General features: G+C 36.0%; 1 protein-coding gene across 1 annotated transcript in view; it reads right to left on the bottom strand.

The window, feature by feature from the left end:
* Positions 1–15,085, bottom strand: part of LOC122726312 (muscular LMNA interacting protein) — a 402,484-nt gene that overhangs the window by 161,127 nt on the left and 226,272 nt on the right. Inside the window, exons 8-9 of the mRNA XM_043963965.1 lie at positions 14,965–15,024; positions 11,996–12,040 (exon numbers count right to left, since the gene is read on the bottom strand). Coding sequence (XP_043819900.1) covers positions 11,996–12,040; positions 14,965–15,024 — 105 coding nt within the window. The remainder of the gene's footprint in view (positions 1–11,995; positions 12,041–14,964; positions 15,025–15,085) is intronic.

Here is a 15,085-nt window from a genome sequence, read left to right as displayed (position 1 = left end):
TCGTCCTAACATCTCTGTTGACCTCCAATCTGTCATCACCAACTCTCATTCAGACATCTCAAGCTGAATGTCCAGTAGATATCTTAAACTCAATATGTCTAAAAATTGAACCCATTATCTTTCCCCTTAACTCCCACCTCTCCTGATTTTCCTATTATTGTAGAAGACAACACTATCATCACACCTCTCCAAGCTCAAAACCTGATTGTCATATTCAGCTCCTCACTATTTCTCACCCTTTGTATCCAATCTGTTACCAAGGTCTATAATTTCCCCTTTGCAACATCTCCTAAATATGCCCCCTTCTCTCCTCTGATATTGCTATCGCCCTGGTGCAAACCCTCATCACCTCACACTTAGGCTATTGCAATAGATTAGAAGGGGTCTGCCTACTCCAAGTTTCTCTCCACCCCAATCCATCTGCCATTTATCCAAGAAAGTGATTTTGCTAAAGTAAAGGTCCAACCATGTCACCCACTTTTCAATAAATTCCAGGGACTCCCAATTGCCTCTAAAATCTAATACAAAATCCTTTATTTGGCATTCAAAATCCTTCATGATGTATACTTCCTCCTCCTCCAGTCTTCCTATACTCTACTCTCCACCATGTACTCTCTGATTCAATGACACTTTCCTCCTCTTCTTCCACGAACAAGACACTCCATCTCTCAGCTTTGGGCATCTTCTTTGACTGTCAACCATGCCTTAAATGTTCTCCCTCCTCATCCATGTCTACTAGCTTCCTTGGCACCCTTCACATCTCAGCTAAAACTCCATATTCTAAAGGAAGCCTTTCTTAATGCCTCTTTATTCTAATGTTCTCCCTATTTTACTTATGTCCTATTTATCCTGTATATAGCTGGTTTACAAATAGTTGTTTGCTTGTTTTCTCCCCCCACCTCATTAGATTGTGGAGTCCTTGGGAGCAGGAACTGTCTTTTGCCTATTTTAGTATCCCAGGGGCTTAGCACAATGTCTGACATGTAGTAGGTGCTTAATAAATGTTTATTGACTGACACATAAGGAGTTCCCTCAACTAAATCTGCCTGGTTAGTCATCCTATAAACATGTTTTGCTTATACAAAACCAACAGGTAGTCATCCAGCCTTCATTTTAAGACCTCAAATAATGGAAACTCGCAAGCTTTTGAGGCAGCCCATCTTGCTTTTGGACAACCTCAATTGTTAGCAAGTTTTGTCTTTGTTCTTACCATTGCTGAGCCTTAATCTATCTTTCCAGTCAGCCCCATTCAACTTGGACTTGAATAAGCATCCCTTTTTCAGCATCCCCAATATATGGTCATCCAGTTTGTATTTGAACTCCTCAATTAATGGGGAACTCATGATGACAGCCCAGCCCAGTCCATTTCTTCCTTCCTTCCTTCCTTCCTTCCTTCCTTCCTTCCTTCCTTCCTTCCTTCCTTCCTTCCTTCCTTCCTTCCTTCCTTCCTTCCTTCCTTCCTTCCTTCCCTCTCTCCCTCCCTCCCTCCTTCCTTCCTTTTTTAACCTAGTTCATTTCTGAACAGCTTAATGATCAGGAAGATTTTCTTTGTACTGATCCCAAATCTTCTTCTCTGCAATCCTGACCAACTGCTCCTATTGTTTCTTCTGTTCAGTCTGCTTTTGGCTTCCAAAATGGAATATCAGCAATAAAAAATCATTTTCCAAAAAAAACAATATTTTTTTCTCCATTGATTTTTTTAATCTGTGAAAAATATGGATGAGATTTCTAAGAGTATCACAGATTAAAGAAATAGTCTCCTAAGAAACAGAACAAATAGGAAACCTTGGCTAGCAAATATACAGCTAAAGTAATATCAGTGAATTCAGCAAGCATTTAATACTCTATCAATGACAGTGCTTGGGAAGATAAAGATGGAAGCAAAGCAGGCACTGATCTCAAGAGATTAACATTGTACATTGTAAACTCAATAAAGAAGTTGGCATTTGGGTTAAGTAACAGGTCAACTCTTTTAAAATAAGTAACATAAACAATGGAAAATACATCTTTTGAAGTTTACTTGAGTATATAAATTGAAGCCAAAATGTATAGAAAATAGGAAAACATTTGTTCATAGGTTGTATTTGTGCTGATGGAAAATCTTTAAATCTTAAATCTTTTCCCTCTTAACACTCAATTTCCAAAAAATATATCTTAATCAAGTAGCAACATAGGTAATCCTATGGCAGTACTAATTAGACTGGCATTTCGGAGATCTTGTTCAGTTTTAAATATTTAATTATGTGATAATACTATGAATGGATAATGTTTCTCAGAACTCATAAAAAATAAGTTTATAACTAAAGTTGAGCAACCTTAAAATTCTTTTTTATGAGTTTCTACCAAAGAAACCGAGGAAGACAGCAGCTCCTACTTTTTAAGCATTTGAGAAAATGTAAGAGTGGCTCTTCTATGAAACTCAATCCTTTAACAACTCCCTACAGCACTTGACACCACCAGGAAGAAAAGAAATAAAAAAGAAAAGTGGGAGGAGAGAGAAGAAAGAAAGCATTTAACTGAGTCTCATCATAAAAGATTAAAAACACACACACAACAAAGAACAGTATAAAAAAGTCAAAATTCTTTTTTTGGGGCAAATGGCATACATAAAACAAGAGTTCTGTTATATACTAGGTAAGAGGTTTAAAGAATGAAGAGAGAAATGAGAATCTGAACCCCACTGTGCACTGTGAATGTGCTGAAAAACAACCACTTGGACCAACTCAGCTTTTGAGAAACAAGTTGATTCCATTCAAAACACTAGATACTGGATGCCAAATGCACCCAAATGCATGGCCTTCTTAGTCAACATTCAGAACACTATTCCCACCTCCCACCCTCAACCCTTCACATATCTCAAACAATTGTGCCATAGAGTCTTGCATCTCACTAAGAACCAAGTGATAACAACTACCCTCTCTCTAAGGGAACAATTGTTATCTGACACATAGACACATGAACACATACATAAGTATATGGTGCTTTTATAAACTATCCAGTTGACTGAGGTTCTGTTTTCCTTTTTTTGACATCTCCTTCATCCCTCCCCCATGCAAGCAAGCTTAAAATCCCTGAACTTTTTCATCTATTCTCCTTCCCATTCCACGTAAACTTATTTTTTCCCATTTCCTCAAAGTTTTTTTTCTTTTTTAGAGAAAAATGATAAATTAATAAATGATAGTGTGATCATGAAATTAAAGATAGATAGTACTATGAGGGTGATGATAATGATAATGAAGAATAATAATAACAAAAAGTTATTTCACTGAGCAATAATAAAGGCTAATAATAGCTGAGCACCATTCAATTTATCAAAGGTATCTGAAACTAGTTTAATTCTCAAAGGAGCCTACAAAACAAGTGAAATGCAAGAAAGCAATCACAAGATCCTCCATGGCAACATCTATACAAACCTTCCCAACAATGTATCAACAGAGAAATGTTGAATATTTGTTGATTCAAATAGGTTTGTGTTGTTTTTTTTTATATAAGTGAAGGTATTTATGATAGCAATTCAGCACTGGGTTATTGCCCTCAAAAATGACAGAAGGTTTACTCTCAGGAGCCTGGCCTCAATGGTCAATGCAGCTCATGCCAGGAAACAGTAGAAAGTTTGCAAATACAACTGTAGGCCACAGAATTTTATCACCAAGGCTTACCAGGAACAATATACCCAAAAGAAATCAGTCATTCATAATGAATTTGGAATATCTCAAAATTGTAGCTCCTTTTCAGGATTTAACACCGTTTTATAGTAATAGGATAAGAAAAGGAAGAATGTGATCAAGGACTTTTTTATATTAAATCTAGAGAAGATCAAAGGGTAAGCCAAGGAAAATTCAAGCAGGATATGATCTGATTGAAAATATGGCTGCTTTATATTTGCTGTGCTTCTTTCTAGAAACACAGGAATGAAACCAATATGATAACAGAAGCATTGTCAAGTATAACTTACCCTGATGGTCAGAACCCTTTAAGGGAGAAAATAACACTTCTCTCCAAATCCTGGTTCCCATTCTTTCCACATAGACACAAAATGCATACATATACATAGGTTCTAGGAATATTTGAGAAATTGAGCCCCATCATTGATGTTCCACTGAATATAGGGTATCCCATCAAGCCTCTGTCCTCTTCTCTTTTTTCTTTTTTGTTTGCCCTCTTCTTTTTTCCATTGTACATTCTTTTTTTCTTAGTGATCTCACCAGTCCCCATTGGTTCAATTATCATATCTAAGCAGATAACCCCAAATCTTTAAATCTAGTCCCATCTCTCTCCTGAGCTCTATGAACAGTTGCAAGCTAAACATCTCCAACTGTATGTTCCATACACATCTCAAACTTGGCATTCCTAAAATCAAATGCATTATGCTCTGCCTTTATCAAGAGTTCTTGACCTAGGATCAATGGACACCCTAGATAGATTTCAGGAGGTCCATAAATTTGGATGGGAAAAATGCACCTTTATTTTCCTTAATTTGGGATTTGTTTTATAATCCTATGTATTTTATTTAATGCATTTATAAACATCATTCTGAGGTGTCTATGGGTTTCACCAGACTTCTGAAAGTTAATAACCCCTGTCTTAAATACACCCCTCTTCCTACCTTCCCAATTCCTACTAAAGGTACCACCATCCTTATAGTCACTCAGATTCACAATCTTGGAATCTTTCTTGACTCTTCCATTTCCCTCAAATATCACTCTTCTTTGAGAATGTTAAGTGGCTCCCTGCTGCCTACAGGATTCTCAGTTTGGCATTTGAAACCCTTCAAAAACTGAGTTTGGCCTGTTTTTCCGAGGCTTATTGAATATCATCTTCCAACCCCTTCACATACGTACACATACTTTATGAATTTGTGTACATTGTTTCCAAACCTCTTTTGTTTCCCATGAAATCTCAGCACATCTGAATAAAGAAGACAAGACCTTCATAAGGTCATAAATTAGGACTGGAAGGGAAGTTAGTGATCATCTCGGCTAACTGCTCCATCCTCCATCTTAAAGTTGAAGAAACTGACATTTAAGAAAGGTAAATGACTTGCCTAAGTTCACCACATAATAGTAAATGGCAACATTAAGGAGTTGAACTAACTTTCAGTAAAGGAGTAGGGGGACTTATGAAGATGATGATATTAGAAGAATGGAAATGTACTTAGCAAATCAGAAGTTGGTTATTTTAACCAAGAATTTATCCTTTGTATATATAAATGAGTCTATTTGGGAATCTTGTATGAATATATCACATCATACAAAGTTTGAAATGTTATTGACAAAATTGATCATTCTTCAGTAGTTTTTCAGTTGTGCTCAACTATCTGTGACCCAATTTGGAGCTTTCTTAGCAAAGACACTGGAGTGGTCTGCCATTTCTTCACCAGTTCATTTTACAGATGAGGAAACTGAGGCAAACAGGGTGAAGTGACTTGTCCAGGGTCATTCAGCTAGTAAGTTTCTGAGGCCAGATTTGAACTCAGGAAGATGAGTCTTCCTGACTCCATGCCCAGCAGTCTGTGTGCTATAGTGCCACCTTACCATGTCAATAATATGTGAAAAAACATACTTCCATTATAATGAATCTTTGATTCTCCCTTTAAAGTCATTAAGATGAAGTACTCCTTGTATTTTGATTATGAACCATTTTCTCTACTTTATTTCTACATGGATAGAGACTAGACCCAGGATTGCATTGGTATCGTGAACTCCCAAATGGTGAAACTCCCTCCACCCACACAGGTTTACAGGTACCTTCTCCACAAATTATAGTCTTACAGGGCTTCCTAGAGTACTGAGAGGTAACTTGCCAAGGGTCACACACCCTGCACATTTCAGAGGCAATATTAGAAGCTGCATTTTTCTGACTTGAAGGCTAGCTCTCAATATACTATATGTTGCCTCTATCTACTTTATCTGGCACTAAAGAATAAACCTATTAGATATAGAGTTTGAAGATAATCTATACTACTTGCATTTTTTCTTTCAAAAGTGGAATTTTTGTATCCTATATACATGACAATAATCAGGGTTTCTTTTCTTATCTTTTAAATGAGACGGTTATTTCAGATTGCAAGTGAAATTAAATTTCTTTTATAGTAAGTATGAGTAGAGGGGGTGGGAAGGAGGAAAAGAGGGGAGAGTAAGAGAAGAGAAAGAAAGGGAAGGAAAATAAAAAGATAGGAAGGGGCCTAGAAAGTGATATAATTTAGATGAAAAATGCAACTCCTTTAAATATGCTTGGGTATGGAGTTGGTTTTTGTTTGTTTCTTTGTTTTGTTTTGTTATTTTTCTTTCTTTGTATCCCTAGCACTTAGTACAGTACTTGGCAGATAGTAATCACTTAATAAATGTTAGTTAACTAACTCTCTCTCCCTGATGTTACCACAATAAAAGATGAATAACTGTTTGAAGAAAATGATAACCTACTGGCCTAAAAGAGTTCTCATACCTCCCTAGGGGCAAATTTACTATAAAAGGATGACAAACACATGTGGACTCCATTAATTCAGAATTTGTGATTATGGAGACTGAAGCTGGATTATCATATTCCATCACACTATCTTTTAAAGAAGGGCCACTAAGCAAATTAAGCCAGATTATATAAACAGAATAAGGAAGAAGATTTCAAGAATTTTACCAGAATGAACAATTTTCAAATTCCTTCAAGTACTTAGCATCCTCTTACATAGGAACAAGTGCTATATTGATTACAAAATTTTCTTATCCTGTCAAGCCAGCTTTCTGCAGATTTATCTCAAAGCACATTTTGTTCATTTAGTTTCTGCTGTCATATACTCAAATACCAAGTTTACTATTCCTTTAAAACTATTTAGAATTCAGACATTTTTACTAACTCAGAGATTCCTTGTCCCCCATTTAGTCTACATCCTACTCCACAACTGAATACTAAATGAGATAATGTATCAGTATTGCTTTGTATTATTTTTATCACTTCCTTCCTGCTTTCTTCCTTCCCTTCCTTTCTTCTTTCTTTCCTACCTTTATTTTTCCTCTTTTCTTCCTTTGTCCCTTTATTTTCTTCTTTCTTCTCCTCCTCCTCCTCTTCTTCTTCTTCTTCTTCTTCTTCTTCTTCTTCTTCTTCTTCTTCTTCTTCTTCTTCTTCTTCTTCTTCTTCTTCTTCTTCTCCTCTCCCTCCCTCCTTCTCTCCCTCCCTCCCCCCCCTCCTTCTCTCCCTCCCTCCCCCCCCCCTCTCTCTCTCTTAGCATTGGCTAGACCTAAGATTTCATCTGTGTTGGGAACTCTCAATCCAGGAACTTCCTCTACTGGTTCAGTTCAGTAATACTACATGTAACTTTTCTAACTGTCTTGCCCAAAGTTATACAGCTAGTATCCATCAGAGGAAAGACTAGAACCAAGATCTTGATTCCAAGTCCAGTCCTTTGTTCACACAACCACCCAGCCATTCTTACACTTCATAAAATACTACATAAATATTGGTAGTTATGGTAATTGTTATGGCGGTATCAGTAGTGGGAGCAGTAATAAAAATAGAAATGTTCTGAATAGTGGTCAAAATTAATAAGGAGTGTGCTTAAGCCAGTTTAAACCTGTAAGCTGAGTGTTAAATATTCATTTTGAGCATTTATATCTTAGAAATCAGATAATGCTACAAATCAGGGCTTGAGTTATTGTTTTGTTGATTATCAAGACTGTAGAAAGTGATGGAGAATGTGTTAATAACAGAGATTAAATTTAAAAGTGTGTCCTGCTTGCACACGGTTTTTGAGAGCAAGTTGTTAAACACCGACTAGACTACCCCTGAATCTTAATCATTATGTAAATAAATGAGGTAAAGTGTAAATATGTAGGCAAAGAGGAAAAATAAAAGTTGACCTTCTTAGAGTCCTTTAAAGTTTACAAAGCACTTCATGTGCATGACTTCATCTGATCTTCGCACAATTCAGTGAGGCAAGTGCTATTATTATCAACTTTATTTAAGAGATGAGCAACTTGAAGCTCAGAGAGGATGACTTGACAAGATCACACAACTAGGAAATTTCTGAGGTGGGCTTTGAAACTCTGTCTCTCTTCATTCCAAGTCCAGAGCTCTTTCTTTTGAATCATCACTACTTCTGGACCTGGATAACACAAAGAATCACTGTTATGCAGTGAGCAACATTTTCTTTTAACAGAAAAGAGATAAATTCTCAAAAAGGCATCAGAAAAGAGAGAAATTATGCATACAAATAGCTATCAGTGTACTACTAATGAATGCTAATCCTTCTGAGAATAGACAGATAAGCAGAGTATTACTTTTGACCACACCAAATAGGCAACTTTGCAAATAACTTTGGAAATTTGAAAATTAATCACCCTTCTTTAGTCAATTTCCTATAAGTGCTAAATCACTTTCTCTTCATACAGTTTAAGTCAGTTTCCCTTTGTTGGGCCTTTTCTGTGGAGTTGGAGATGGTAAGCTGCATGATCTTGGTGTTTGATGTTACTATAAGCACCTCTCCACAATTGCTGACACAGAGACCCAGCAGGCCAACACTGTGAAGATATCTAGCTTTAAAATGTTGAAAAGAAACTGATGGAAAAAATAGTTTATTATCTTCTCATACTGCATATTTATAGATTTATATGTTTAGTGTTTGTTTTGTTTTGTTTTTTAATTTCCTGGGGAGAAGAAAGGAAAGTATAGGTATATGAGTTTGTTAAATTATTGATAAGTTAATCAAGTCTCATCAAGTGTGATAGGGCAAATCATAAAGCAGCTAGAGCTATTAGAAGCTTACCAAGGTAGTAGTAATGGTAGTTGTAACAATAGTAGTAGTCTCAGTAGTAGTAGTAGTAGTAGTAGTAAAAGAAGAAGAAGAAGAAGTAGGTGTTTGTAGTGGTGTATTTGTTATTATTGTTGTAATAGCATTTTGTAGTATTTTAATGTTTGCAAAGTGCTTTACAAATATTATCTCATTTGATCCTCATCACAACAAGCCTAGGAGGGATGGAGGATCCCCATTTTACATAGGAAGGCACTGAGGCACAAGACATTAAATGACTCACCTGAAATAAAAAAGCTGGTAACTTCCCCAAAACAGATTTGAACTTGAGATTTCCTGACTTCAAATCCAAAGCCCTATCCACTACAAAAAAATGCAGTGACCCTCTAAAATAATCAAAACATTGGTATCTAATTGATATTTGCCAGTGGTCAAATTACACAAAATTCAAGTATTATTCTAACATTGAGAAGGAAATTCCAGTCCCCAAACTTCATTTTGATTAAATATGTTGAGCACAATAAACATTATAGAATGTTGAAGTTTGGATATTATCTAAGAATTGATCATAAGAGAACCTGGTTCCAGCACAGAATTCTCTTCAATATTCTTCCAAATCATGTGTCACAAACCATGATTCAAACGACAGGCCAAAAGAGAAAAGCAAAAGTGAAGCTATTCATTCAACAAACAAAGCTTCATCAAGGTCAGGAATCTTACCTACCTTGGGATTCATGCTTGTTTCTAACTATGCTGCACCTGCTCAGTGATTCATTGTCAGTACTGAGTGACTCAAGTGCTCTTCTAAAATTGGGATAAAATGTTTGATAATTTATTTAAACAAAAGAATTTTATCTATGTTCTATCCAACTGCAGTAAAATAACACTGTCAAAAGCAGGCCTTTAGTCAGTGACAAAAGTGTGTATAAACTTGCAATTATCTGAAAGGAATACTCTAATTGGACAACTGTCTACATGGATGTCTGCTGATTGGTTGAACCAAAATCATGTCTAGAATTCAGAGCAGTACATGGACTTAGTAAGTAATTGCACATTTGATTTCACTTAAGGGGAACAAAAAGCTTCTGGAAGTGAAAACTTCCAAGGACTGCCTTCAGTGGAACTCTTATTCTTATTTCTTGAGTAGTGCATTTTTAAAGGGACTTTACATTTCAGTCATTAAATCCCTTTTATCATGTGTCTTGAAGAGACTACAACTCACTAAGTCAGAAAGCTATACATTATAGCAATCTTAGATTCAAAACATGAAAGAGCTGGAAAGAACTTTAGAGGCAACTTGTTCATGGTCAGACACCCAAGATGAGACAAGATTCAACTCAGAGATTCTTGACTTGAGATTCTCTATTCACTTCTCCATGTTGCCTCTCCCTAAGAGTACGATTTCTTAACTTTTTGTGTGTCATAGAACCTTTGACAGTCTGATGAAGCCTAAGAGCCCTTCTCAGGATGTTTTTAAACACACAAAACAAAATACATAGAATTACAAAAGAAACTAATATATAAAAACTGATATACAATACCACACCTCATATATATGTATATATGTATGGGTGTATGTATATGTATATTTATTTATTCATTTATTTACTTATTTAGTTATTTATTTGTTTGTCTATTCATAGATTTCTATTTATACTTCTATTTTTATTTATGGATTTATATTTATATATGTGTATATACATATATGAGTGTATGTATGTGTACATGTATGCACACTCCTATATGGATATATAGTTATAGAAGTAATTATATATAAAGAGAGAGAGTGTATGAGTATATACATGAAAAATATGCAAACATGTATATAGGCATATATGCGTATAGTTCATGGACCACATTTTTAACCAAGTTAAGAACTCATACCTTAGAACTCCAGATCTTATGAATATGAGATCACAAAGTACATGCCATTTTCAAGGACAGGAACTTTAACATTTTTCTACTTTTTTTATCCCCAAGACCTAACAAAATGCTCGATATGTAGTAGAGGATAATGAGTGCCCGATAAATGGAATGGAATTGTTTGTGTTTCTGTATCTGCCTGCATGCAGCTATCAGCCCAATTCAAAAGGCTTTCTTACCTGTAAACTGTTAAACCCTGTCCAAAAGTATGAACACATGAACAGTCCTTCAAAAATCACTGAATTGCCAACACACTCAAAAGGAGTATTAGTCAACCAATATATGACATTATATAGACTTATGATAAGCATAGTCAACAAAAATGTTAAGAACCATCATTCAGACTTTAAGAGCACATTTAAAAAATAATAACAAATGGTCAGGAAGATACAGTATGAGGTTTGTGGCTGGATTTTGTTGCTTTTGTTTTTAACACTACCAGTTTTCATCTGGCATAACTGAATAGAGATAGGAACTGGACCTATGATTTTATTAGTATAGAGAACTCCTAAGTGAGGAAATTCCCTCCTTTTCAATGAAGGTAAGCAAGCAACTTTTCTTCAAATTATAGAGAATTATTTGAAATAGTGGAAAATTAAATGTCTTACCCAGCACCAAATGGTCAGTATGTATCAGAGGAAAAAGGACTTGAACCCAAGTTTGTCTGACTCCTGCCTCTCAGAACTCTCATGATCTCTGTCTCTGTCTCTCTCTCTGTCTCTCTCTCTGTGTCTCTCTCTGTCTCTGTGTCTCCATCTCTCTCTGTTTTGTCCCTCTGTCTCTGTCTCTATCTCTGACTCTGTGTGTGTGTTTCTCTCTGACTCTGACTCTGTCTCTGTCTCTCTGTCTCCATTTCTCACTGTTTCTGTCTGTCTCTATCTCTCTGTCTGTCTCTGTCTCTGACTCTCTTTCTCTGTCTCTGTCTCTTTGTCTCTGACTCTGTCTTTCTGTTTCTCTGGCTCTGTGCATTTCTGTGTTTCTCTGTCTCTCTGTCTCTGTCACTCTTTCTCTGTCTCTCTGTCTCTCTGTCTCTCTCTCTGCATCTGTCTCTAAGTCTCTCTCTGTCTCTCTGTCGCTCTGTGTGTGTGTGTGTGTGTGTGTGTGTCTGTCTGTCTGTCTGTCTGTCTCTCTCTCTCTCTCTCTCTTTGGGAAGGGATAGACCTATTGACACTAATGGTGTTGAGTATCTCTACACACTTTCCCACAGATTACCAGGGTATAGCAACTAGGTCAGTTTTTACACATGTAAGAACAAATTTCAAATAATAGAAATTAAAATATCACCACATTCTTCTACTAAAAATGACGAGTATAATTACAAAAAGGACTTACATATTTTGTTTCTCGACCAGCTGCTCTTGGAAGAGTTGCAGGCATCTGCATTCAAATAAAGATAATCACACAGATGGAACAACCAAAGAATTAGCAATAACACAACTTATTTTGTTTCAATCTTTAAAGATAATGGCTCCACTATAGTACTGTGTACATAATAGGTGATCAATACTGAATGAATGATAGACATTTACATATTTCTCATAACTTACCCACATACAAATATAAAAAGAATCTGTGAATTCGCTAACATGAAATTCCCTCTATCAACATAGATCAAAATACCATTTTGACTTAGTAGATTAAGTTAAAAGGTACTGGTAGGAGGTACTCATTAGGAAACTAAGGATATATAATTTGTCCATAATTATATCTCTAGTAAGTCTCAGAAACAGAATTTGTACCCAAGTTTTCTTGACTCCAAGTTAAATTAACCTGTCTTTAAGGTGCACTACCTCTTACTACTTTGATCATTTAGCATCATAGATTAAAGCCAGTATATAATTTACCATTGACTTTATTTCTCTGATTAAATGGGATCAGAAAAAATATTGATTACTATTCTGAAGGCAAATAGTTAATCTATTCTCACTCAGGTTCAAATATTTTGGAGAATAATATAGCAAAGTGAAATGTTACAAACATCATACTTTTGCCCCAGCACTTCTTCTGTTTGCATTCTATGCCAAAAGCATTACAAAAAGAAAAAAGAGGTCCTTTCTATAAAAAAAATATTGATACCTATTCTATTTGTAATAGCAAAAATATGAAAAAGAATTAGATAATGACTGAATGCATAATGGTATATTAATGTAATTATGGTATTTCCAAAATGATAAATCTGAAACATACAAAGAAATGTGGAAAAACTTATGTGAAGTGATGCAGAGTAAAATCATCAGACTCAGGTTGGTTTACACATTAATTACTAGAAGAGAAGAAAAGGGCAAAGGAGAGAAGGGAGATAAAGCAAGAGAAGGGGAAGAGGAAGAGGGAAAACAAAGAAAAAAGGAGAAATGGATAAAGGAAGGAGGGTCAAAGATGGAAGAATTCCATACACGTTGAGAAGGGTACACAGAGCAAAAAATTCTTATTTTCTTGTTTGTTCATTCTTTAGATTCTGCCTTATTAAAACTTCAGTGGTTTGGGTAAAAGTCTGTCTCTTGTTTTGCTTTTTATTTTTTTATTGTGTATAATAATTATAAAGACTGATATAAATCTCTTTAGCCAAAATGAGGAGGCATTGCCCTGCATTTATTTAATGGAGTATGCCAACCAATGCCTTTCATACTTATGCAAAACCTCTGTCTCTCTGTCTCTCTTTCTCTGTCTCTGTCGCTGTCTCTTTATCTTCCACTATGTATGCCTAAATAGATGCATTATGTAGACGAATAAAATAAGCAGGCTAGATAAAGCAAGTCTGTGATATTTAGAAAATCTTTCCTGTAATATTTGGTGTTGTTATTTAGTAGTTTTTCAGTTATGTTTCACTCTTTCTGGGGGCAGCTAGGTGGCACTGTGGATAAAGCACTAGCCCTGTATTCAGGAGAACCTGAGTTCAAATTTGACTTCAGACACTTGACACTTACTAGCTGTGTGACCTTGGGCAAGTCACTTAACCCTCACTGCCCCACAAAATAAGGATGATGATGATGATGATAGTTTGACTCTTTGTGGCCCCTTTTGGGGTTTTCTTGGTGGAGATACTGAAATGGTTTGCCATTTCCTTCTCCAGCTCATTTTATAGATAAGGAAACTGAGGCAGAGGGTTAAGTGACTTGCCCCAGGTGACACAAGTAGTCAGCGTCTGAGGCCAAATTTGAACTTCAGAAACATGAGTCGTCCTGATTCCAGACACACCACTCTATCCACTGTGCCACCAGGCTGTTCTCTCCTATAATATTTACAAGTGACAAATGGCATTCCTTTATTTTATTATGCTTGGTCTTAGCCCACAATAAAATGGACTTAATAAAATAATACTAAAATCATATCAACATTTCGTAGAAATAGAAGTTACAAACCCATTCAAGGGCAGCTCTAGCCTATCACCCATCTATCCAACATCCTCTATATACTATTTAAACAAGAATCACTAATATAAAAAAAAAAAAAGATGTGTAGGGGCAGCTAGGTGGCTCAGTGGATAAAGTACTGGCCCGGGATTCAGGAGGACCTGAGTATCCAGACTCAGACACTTGACACTTACTAGCTGTGTGACCCTGTGCAAGTCACTTAACCCTCATTGCCACCCCCCCCAAAGTGAAAAAAGTTAAAAGAAAAAAAAAAACATGTACAGGCTGACAATCAATAACAACATATTTGAAAGAACAGGCAGATTGCACAATGCAGGTATGTTACCACTCAAATGTTAGCACAAATGTATGTATGTGTATGTGTGTATGTATAAAATGTATATTTGCATATATATACACAGGCATACACACATATACACAAATATATGTATAGATGTGTGTTGCACAATTTTCAGAAAATAACCTCATCCCCCAAACAACCCTCCCCCAAATGACTTCAAAATAACAAGAAATTTTGAATCTTTTGTACAACCTCAAGAATTCAAGATGGTTAGAGAACTTTTAATCATTATCTTCCTCTGGACTAAGTGGCAATGAAGTAACATCAGACAACCAACAAGGCAATACAAACACAAACCCCTTGACATGTAATAATCTTTGGCTTCCTATGTTAATGTTTGGTCTTATGGACACAGTGCAAAAGACTTCCTATTTCTGCATTTCTAGAGTGGTCTATGTTATTACACACATATGTTGTATACACACCCATGTTTTCACAGAAGTCCTAAGCATGCATGAAGCAAGCACTCTGCAAGCTTTTTCTTCAGTGCCAGGCAGCTAGTAACTATGTAGTAAATACTTATGGACTGATAAGTCAGAAGGGACAGCACATGGAGATGGTTAGATTAATTACATGGAAAACTCACGTACTCTGTTTCCATCAGAACCCAATGATGTCTGCATGGAACTTGAAGGAGAATTTGAAGGATGCTAGGGGAGGAAAAGAGGGGAGCGGGGAGGAGGGTGTAGAAGATGTGATGAATGGTGCCAT

This window comes from Dromiciops gliroides, chromosome 4 (genome assembly GCF_019393635.1).
Source record: "Dromiciops gliroides isolate mDroGli1 chromosome 4, mDroGli1.pri, whole genome shotgun sequence".
NCBI classification, from domain to species: domain Eukaryota; kingdom Metazoa; phylum Chordata; class Mammalia; order Microbiotheria; family Microbiotheriidae; genus Dromiciops; species Dromiciops gliroides.
This window is presented reverse-complemented; position numbering and strand designations above follow the sequence as displayed.